Source organism: Limulus polyphemus, unplaced genomic scaffold (assembly GCF_000517525.1).
Source record: "Limulus polyphemus unplaced genomic scaffold, Limulus_polyphemus-2.1.2 Scaffold185, whole genome shotgun sequence".
Lineage (NCBI taxonomy): Eukaryota > Metazoa > Arthropoda > Merostomata > Xiphosura > Limulidae > Limulus > Limulus polyphemus.
The window spans coordinates 471416-481464 of NW_013665795.1; the positions used below are offsets into that span (position 1 = coordinate 471416).

The following is a 10049-nucleotide window of genomic DNA, read 5'->3' on the forward strand; positions in this document are numbered from 1 at the left end:
TTTATCATAAGTGTCGTAATCTTGAAAATAGAAGTTTTGACATTTACAAGTTTTCAATGGGTAGTCTGCTAAAGCCTCACTTGAAGTTTGAATACAGTGACTTTAAAAACACTTCCCAGGTAATTAGAAGCATAGGAATTTATTATTGTTTCTTGTGAAGATTTTCTTGTTGATGATAGCAGATTTTTACTATATAATTTCCTTTTGAAAGCTAAAGAAATACTTACTCTACTCCAATCAACCATGTAACCGTGCTTATCACCCATGAACACAGTGGCCTGTATTATGCTACACAATAACATTTGATGGTAAATCATTATCAAAATTATCAGTTCTGAGAGAACTTTTTGTTTTTGTTTAGGTTATGTAATTGCTTCAGTGAGCAAAAAAACATACCAAAATCAAATCAAATATAAATATCAACATTGGTTGAATACCTAAAATATTGCTTTCTTTTGAAAAACTGACAGGTAACAGAACAATTAATATATAAATTATACACTAAATATGTTTGTAAAAATGGTGTCATACTTGTTAATTTCTATGGGACCAGCAAAATTATAAAGGGGGAAATTTAGAAACCTGGACTTTATCAAACATTGTCAACTTCCTTGCTTATAAAGATTAGAATTCATTGTTTTATCAGTTGTGTACCTTTGCTGTTAACAATGTTTTCAGCCATAAACTTAATGATATCTCATGAGGTATGCCCACATTAGGAGATTTAGGTTAGTCCTAAATACATTCGTTTAAGTTAATAAAGTGAAACAATCTCTATAATAAAAGTATAATAATAGAAAAAGTATAATCAAAAACAATAAAATTAAATATATTAAACATTGTAACTAATACTTTTAATGAATGTAGTAATAGAATATACCTTATGTAGAAAACATAAAAACACTAGCTGTTGTCTTCAAGTACTGTCGTAGATTCAATGCTCGCTGAACAGTGTAACATTATGTAACTACATATAAGCTGAACTTTCCACAGCCTTCCCTAAAATGTCTTGTGACTAATGAAGACCCATTAAACAGCTCCTACAGTGTAACTTTAGAGGAGCTTGGCATCTTAGATAAATTGCCACAACACATGATACTTTTAAGATGTAGGGTTAAGTACTAGGAAATTATCAAGAATACAGTCAAATACTAATGTTTATGAAAATACAAATAAATAAGTAAAAAATTAAATGAATACTTCAAACAAACAATAAATAGCTAGAAAATTGGTTCTTTAATCAAAATGTGAAAATGTTAAATGTAATACAAAGAAAACTATGTTAAACATTCTATAAGGTGTGTCTAGCACAGCTAATCCCACTTTATCTAACCTTTGTCATTTAACAAAACTCTCAGAGCAGATAACAGAAAGTAATAAGTAAAGTTAAATGTTCTGTAAAAGCTGAGATGTGAATGCAGTAAGTCTGAAGAAAGTTCATTGATAATAATAACATTGAGAAAGGGAAGCTAAAACAATCATTTATATATTTGGCAAATAAGGTAATATAACTAATGTTACTTACCTCTATCTATATTCGGTTGGTCTGAATGACTGACCTTGCAACCAATTTTGTGTTTAAAATGCAGTAGGAGAAATCTTGTTTGTGAAAAATTAGTTCTGTCCAAGAAGTCTCAACAATGTTGAGCAAATTTTATTGTATCTAATAAACTGTTGCTAGTAAATACTGTAAAATAGCTTATTTGGAAAAGGACAATATAACTTCAGACTTCAATGTTTGATTAGTGATGCTGATATCTAAATCCAGATGTGTTTTGTTTTTAATGAAAGAGCTTCTTCCAGAATGAGGTCAGGTAGATAAATATGTTTGACTGTGTCAAGGGAAACTTGATAATTAGATATAAGAATATCATTAATATATCTACAAGTGCAACTGTTGTGGAAAGCTTTACTGTAGTTCTTGTTTAGCAATAATGAACAGATTAATACTTGTTATAGGGGTCTTTGTTTGTTCCTGGTGCTTTGAAGTCAAGTCTGCTGTTTCGACCACTGTAGTAGTAGTGATATGTTGCTCTTTAACCTCAAACTAGCCTTCACCTTATTTGTCCATTGCAGATCTGTCAATAGCATCTTAAGAATCTTGATGTAAATGTATTGATGTCTGTCAGATTTTATAAGGCTGTGATTCTTTACAGTAGGTGCCTGTGGCTTGTTGGTGATAAATTTCAACAATAAACAAATGACACACAATTCACTTGTTTTAAAATAATATATTTAAAACAAGTCAAATGTATGTACAAAAAATTCTTTACACTATAGGTTATCACAGTTGTATCCAGAGTTTAAATAATCGTCTCTTTTTTTTTTTTTTTTCAGCAAAGTCCACATAGGTGGGTTCAATTACTTTAAAACACTCTTTGACAAGAAAAATCATTCTCCTCTGTTATATTATTACAGTACAATCAGTGATAAATTCACCTACATTACCCCATTGGTTACCTCAGTTGTATCCAGAGCTTTAAATAATTCTCTTTTACATCAAAAACTGGTTCAGTTACTTTAAAACCCAAATGAGAAGACTAATCATTCTTCTCTACTCTGTTATCACAATACAATCTGTGATTATAACATTTTAAAAGTCTCCACTATATATATATACACACACACACGTATATATTGCCCAACTGAGGCCTAGAACTTTCTACAAACTACAAGATGTTATGATGTAATAATACTCTCTTAACCCATTAACTGCGGATGACAGATATTTCCGTCATTGAAGTTCTATGGCTCAGCTGCGAATGACGGAAATATCCGTCAGTCGCACATACATAACTGTATGCGAATGATGAAAATTATTATGATTGATGGCAACTCAGTTTTATCTGTGGGCTAGAAAATGGCAACTGAGTTGCTCCTGCCACAATTAATGGGTTAAAGTAACAAGAAAACCTAGAAGGTTTGAGTAACTTGATGTTAATTCACAACAATTGAACTACACAACAAATGATTCATAAACAATTGCATAAGCAAACCTGTGATATATTATCATTTCTAAAAATACTAAATTTAACTCATGTTTTATAACTATCTAAATCATAACTCTTGTATTAAATTTAAATGAAGCAGTCGGGTATATCCAACAATATTACACTATTTTCATTCATGTAGAATATTTCTCTCGGCTATGTAAATATTAAAAAAAAATATATGTATATATAATAGAAAATTTTCACTTAATTCCAATAAAATATTAAAATGGTCATTTTGTTCAAAGCCATCTCCTTTTGATATAAAACTCAGTATTAAAGTTGGTGTCATGTCAACATTTATCGTGCTTTTGTAAGATCATTTATATGTTGATATTAATAATATAAAGCAAGAACTAAGAAATTTTGATTTATTGGAAATTAAATTTCAGGTGCAGTTTTGTACCTTAAGTCAGTATTTACTGTCATGATGTCAGTAAAACATGTGCATGCCATGAATTACAAGAAGAATTATGCACTCTGTAGGCTACAACACAACATGAAATATGAACTTCAAAAGCAAGAAATAAAAACATTTCTTACCCTTAATTTTGGTTTTATTTACTCTTGAAACAGAACACTTGGGAATCCTGTGGAAGTACATCTAGCATTTAAGTATTCAGTGTAACTTGAATATTCAGTGAATATCTTTTCCAAAGTTTTGATCCACAAAATAGTCAGAATTACCAGACAGTTGGTCAAATTATCTACAAAAACATTAACTCATTGTGGGAAAAAAAGTCCCATGAACATCAATGAATAAAAAAAAAGAAAGAAAACATTCATTTTCAAGAAAAGCAATGTGATAATCTGTGAATAGAAGTCAGTGTCAATAATTTGAGAATGTTGTCAGCTCATCAAGTTATTTTTACATAGAATTTATTGTATTGATAATTTTTTCCTTTTTTGTTGTCTTCTACTTTTATACAGTATTAAGCTTGTACATGGGGGAGTTATCTCCTTAAGGCATGAGCCATGGTAGCAATGATGGTAGAGAATCTCTCTCAAAACATGAATGTGGGCCAAGGGTCTCAATTTCAAGTCTCAGACATGGTAGGTTTTGTAGCATTATGATTTGTTAAATTCATTGGCACTAAATAATGGTCACCCCGTCACTAAGGGTCAACTGATCTGAGTAAATGGAAAAAAAATCAAACTATCTTGTGTGCATCCTTGGTTCAGCAACTAAGTCAGTGTTGTATATGTTGGCAGCTTTAGGATGTAGGGAGTGCACTTGCACTGTGGGCCATGAATTTGCTTTATGTTGTTGGTTTGAAGTTATTGGACTGTATTGAGTTCTGTCAGTTGTAAGCTTGAGGAGAAAACTTCATCAGAATTATGGAAGAGGGTATGTGGTAATGGTTAAGATGGAGAGTTATCTATATGGAACTGAAACTTTGGAAGTACTGGTTCCTAGGTTCAAACCTGAGTCATGACAGATTTTTGAACATTCTAAGTCATTTAGTGTTAAACTGAATTATGGAAGTTAGTGGAAAATCTTCAGAACCTGTATATGATGGATGATAAATACTACCTGATTTGAAATAATATACAGTGAAACCTTGTTAATCTGAACATGCTTGTAATAAATCAATTTGTCCAGATTACCAAGACATCCAGATAGTCGAATCAGTCATTTTGAATACAGTGGACATTATAAATAGAATGCATTATTGATTGATAAACGTAAAGGTTCAAATTATTACAGATCGGCATGCAATTGATAAACAAAAAAGCAACTGTGTGTACAATCAACTTATCAGTTTATTATTCTAAACATTATCAATAATTACACAAGTTGTGTAATCAAAGTGCCATTTCATTATCTTCACCTGAAACTTTTTGTTCAAACCAGTTAATTGCCTACGGAATATGAAATACAGAGTATTAATCAATTATACAACAAAGTACTTTCCAAAGAAGGATATAATCAGTCTTTGTTTGAACTAAAAAATTTTTATCTTGAAGCTTCTTTATCAACTTTATGAAAATAACACATTACACCATCATTTTTACATAAATCATTAATTTGTTTTGAACTATGGGATGATGTCATTTTCCAGATCAGATTCACTTTCACTGCACTCTTGAAGAGACAATATGAAAATTATATCTTCATTAGACAACTCTTGACCAGTTGGTTCTGAGTAGAATGTTGGGTCATTGATGATGTCATTATTACTCAAGATTAAGGTATGAATTCCATAAACAATCTCACTAATGGTTTCTGATATCTCAACAGTTTCACTCTGTTCAGGCTGTGACAAAATTTTGACAAGTTTGAAGTAGTTTTCAAAAGTTTCTATAGTAACACTGGACCACGAAAAACCTACCATTTGTAAAGCCTCGTGGGCATTTATAGTTTGTGGGTTATTATTTTCAACACATTCTGTGTATTTTCTAATCAGCTGATGGCAGTAGTAAGCCTCGGATGACCTGATTATGCCAGAATTCATAGTCTGTATTATTGATATGGTGTTTGTTTTTATTAGACACATTTTGCTTTGGTGCAGTATTACTACCACCAATTTCCACAAAATTATTTTTCTCTTTTTTGAGCACGTTCTTCAGTTCAAATCCTCCAGCCATTCTGACAACAATTTTGATGTCATACAGACTTTCATATTCCACCTGTATCATGCATGGACAACAAAGTTGAAGTCACTTCTAAAGCCTCTTGGTAACTTAGATTTCACAGTTACAAATGGCTACAATGTGTTGCTACCATTTATTTTGGTACACAGAACAACTGATATGTGACTATTAGTTTTCTTTGTACTTTGAACTTGCTGGCCTGCCAAAAAATAACTAGGTCCCAACCTATAGAATAAACCAGCCACATACAATATTGAGATGTATCCCATCAGAACCTTTCATAGATCTTCTCTACCTGCAGCAACTACATTTTGATTGGCACTTGCTGCTTTACCTTCCAACTTTGTCTTCTTTATTCCAAAATGTCCTTTGAAACATTGTGGCCATCCTAGGTGTATCCACGCTCTGTTACACTAAGCTGTTGTCTGTGTTGATAAGCATCTTCAATAAGCATTTTGTCATAAATGCCCACATTTCTTGATATAACTTCACAGTTCCAGAGATACAGAGGTTGCTCCATGTTTGCATGCTTCAAATTTCTTGCTCTTGTTTGTTGACCTGAAACTTCTGAAACATTTCTCCACTTTTCTCTGCTGGGAAGAATGTCAGATGTGGTTGACTAACCCGGGAGAACATTTCTTTCTACACCGAAATGCCTACTGATGGTATCAAGGCTTACACTTGGATTTGCTTTCTTGTATAAACAAACATCATGTTTTAATTATTTTAATGTTTCTATGCATCTTTGTTTTGGAGAACTGTGGCGTAACGTAACTGTAGTAATAATCACTCTGATGACCTCTCAATATCTGTTATATTTTTTGTATATCTGTCTGTGAAGGTTGTTCTTAGAAAACTTATTATTAACAAATACTCATTTGTTAGTAAAGGTTGTTTTTGGTCAGTAATTATTACCTTGTTTCCTATTCTGATCAACCCCTACTTTCATGGAATCATATACGGATTACTGAATCTTGTATCCATGGGAAGTGCGTATTAGTTATAAGAAATATCTGTTCAGCTTTGAAATGTGATTATACGGATTATTAATTCAATTTCCTATTCTGTTAATATGAAAAAAATCATAGGTAGTAAGAATAATCTGGACTAATTATGGTTCATTATATATTTATCAGCCATATTCCAGTTAAAATTACACAATTTCTAGTTTTATAGTATTCCCTGTATTCTGTTTGTACATTTTATGTTTAAAGGTAATTGTAGTTTTTACACACACTTGTCATATAGATTATTAAAACAGAATGGCAGTATACATTTTTATCTTTAATTCAAAATTCCTTTGACCTTTACATATTGGATGACTTTAGAAAAATGCATATTTAACATTATCTCGAATATGCAGCTTTCACTCATTTAAGCATGTTAAAAAAGTTAAAATGCCTAAGAAAATGTTTACTCATAGGTAAGGTTTTTTATATTTTGTACTTATTTTATCAGTACATGCATGTATTGTGTGTTGATTTCCTGTCTTTTTTTTTTTCTTAGTCACTTCGGAATTTTCTTGGACATGCCTCTCATCTCAGCAAGTTTGCTGCTGGTTCTATGGCAGGTAACAAACTAAGCCATTAAATTACTCTTTTATACTGTGTTTTAGATGCCATGTCTGTTTTTATTAAGGATTTCACAATGAACCTTAATCCTACATGTCTGGATGGGGGTTAGAGCACAAATGCCACGTTACATTCAGAATTTAATTACATAACTTTATTATCAATTTATGTGAATTAATGTGGTATCAAATGTAGTTTATAATATAATTCCAATCTTAATTTCTGATTTTATAAATGAAATATTTGAATAAATTCATAATTTTTACCTCTGCTCTGAATTTTCCACTTTAGATTTCCTTCCTCCCTTAGTGGATTTTAGAATGTTGACCAGTTAGAAAACACCAACTATAGATATTGATAGGCCATAATTTAAAATGAAACCTTCACACCTTCTTTATTTTCTGAGATACCAATAAATATATTACACTCTCAACAGAAGCTCTTCCCAACTCTTCATATTTTAATAATTATTTATTTTCTTACACTTATTTACTTGTCATTAGTATATGTTTATGATCACTAGAAAGGCCATTTTGTGAACTAATTGATTATGATGTCTTTATGTTAATTTATTTTGGTAAAGGACACCATTTCCCAAGCAAGTTTTATTGTGTGAAGACCAAAGTTGGTGTTTTAGTAAATAATGACATTTTTTAAACCTTTCTGTAGGTCTCTTAGAAAACCAGATAAATTATAGTATTTTTGGGCATCCGTTTTTACTGTTTGAATTATTGTTTGTGTTTTAAAACACATTTGAAAGCATCACAAATTATTTATTGGACAAGCAACTTAGTGAGAAAAATTTAGGCTTAATGAAGGCTGCCAAATAAGAGCAAAAGTTCTCAATCCTTAAGTAAGTGCTACATTTCTTATTGTCTATGTAAATTATAAACTTACTAGGCTAGACAGAATATTGATGAATATTGTTATTATCTTGATACAGTACTAAGAAATATGGAGCTTCATGTAATTTGTGAATTCAGTAATGTTTTGAAAGTACAATGATAATTTTAAATCTTTCCCACCGATCTTAATGATGCCCACTTTCACCTATTATTGTAGAATTAAATTGAACAGACATTTTTTCCTTCATCAGACATTATTTTTTGTTCAAGATCATTTATGTGGACAGAGATAGACATGGTCTGACGAAATGGGAAGGGGAGAAAACTCTCAAAATTGTTTTCAGAAATAAAAATTTGTTACAGATGAAAATAGATTACAAATAGTTTTAAATGTCCCAGATTCTGAAATTAATTTCAGTTTTATCAGTTGTGTTTTATCAGTCAACACCTATATAATTTTACATACATTTTTTTCCCCTCAGAAAATAAAATAACTCAGTTTCTAATTGATTGATCAGTAACTTGGTGCAAACTAAATTATAGAAGTATTGCTTCAGTATTTCATGAAGTGACCAATTTGTACTTAACTGTTCTAATCATGTAATCATAAATATATATGGTATCTGTCAAAATATTTCATGAAATGACCAATCTGTATATTAAGTGATCTGTAATTTTGACCATTGAAACAAATTAAAGTGGCAAAAGTCCAATGTTTGCTGATCATTCTAGTTGTAAATAATATGAATATTTAGTGCCCCAAAATGGCCTAGAATGCTCCAGAGAACACATAGGCCCTCAGACCACTAGGACTTATCCCTGGATTATACTTTGATATGGTTGGCAGTTTGTTTCTGCAGCTTTTATTTATCACAAAGTCACATTTGGATAGAAACAACAACCTTAAGCACATTCAAAATGTGAAACATGTATACAGTGGTTTGCTGTATGGCTAACTTCTTTGTGAAAAGTCCAAATATAATTTTCAGGATTGGCTAGGCTGTGAATTAATTGAATAACTTTTTTGCTTAACTGATGTGGCAAGTTTGAAAAATCATGTTTTAAATGTCCCAGATACTTCTAAACATTCCCTGAAAATAAATGAGGCTATGATACTTTGGATTTGTCAGTAAAGTTCCATAGCTTGTTACCAAAGTCTAAAGTATTTGGAGTAATGCCCCCCAGTGGTAAGTCTGAAGGCTTATAACACTAAAAACTTGGTTTTGATACCCATGGTAAGCACAGCACAGATAGCCTGTTGTGTAGTTTTGAGGGTTTACTTAAAAATGGATCAGGGAGAGTTCTTAAAAAATTAGTATCAGTGAGACTTGATTTTGTTATTTTATTCGTTTTGTATAACAAATGGGCTGGGAGTGGTATAATGGTTAACCTGTTGAGCTGTAGATTGAGATGTGATACTGCTTTACATGCTTCACACTCCATTGTGGGCATGTTATCAAAGTGACAGTCAATCCCAATAAAGCTAGATAAAACCACTAATGGCAGGAGTGGCTAGCTAACTGTCTTCTCTCTGGTCAGTAGTTCCAAATATTGGAAGGCTGTAATTGAATCATAGGGGTCTCTGACCTTGCCATTTAGCCCACATGTACATAAGATGCCATCAAGTTCAAATCCAATTCACAGAAAAAGGCCCAAAACTATGTGTGATACCATGTATTTGCTGTTATAATTGTAGATGGTTTGTAGAGGTTAGTTTTATTAATTTTCTTCATTTGTAAAATAATATTTCTACTTTAATAGGAGTTACAGCTGTCTTGTGTACCTATCCCTTGGATATTGTCAGAGCCCGACTTGCTTTTCAAGTTGCAGGAGATCATATGTACAATGGTATCTTGCATACTCTAGTGTGTATATTCAAATCAGTAAGTTATTGTACTAGTAATGTATTGATTATTTTTAAGTGCATCTGAATCAATATGTTTTAATGTGCGGACTTACATATATATTAAACATTCGTACACAAATGTATTAATAATTCTTTTATAAAACATCTTACCTAAAATGTTTTATTTGTTTGTAAAGTACTT

General features: G+C 31.4%; 1 protein-coding gene across 2 annotated transcripts in view; it reads left to right on the forward strand.

The window, feature by feature from the left end:
- Window positions 1-10049, forward strand: part of LOC106478155 (graves disease carrier protein-like) — a 36459-nt gene that overhangs the window by 16820 nt on the left and 9590 nt on the right. For both annotated transcript variants that reach the window (XM_022381685.1, XM_013938676.2), the window contains 2 exons: window positions 7092-7155; window positions 9763-9884. In XM_022381685.1, coding sequence (XP_022237393.1) covers window positions 7092-7155; window positions 9763-9884 — 186 coding nt within the window. The remainder of the gene's footprint in view (window positions 1-7091; window positions 7156-9762; window positions 9885-10049) is intronic.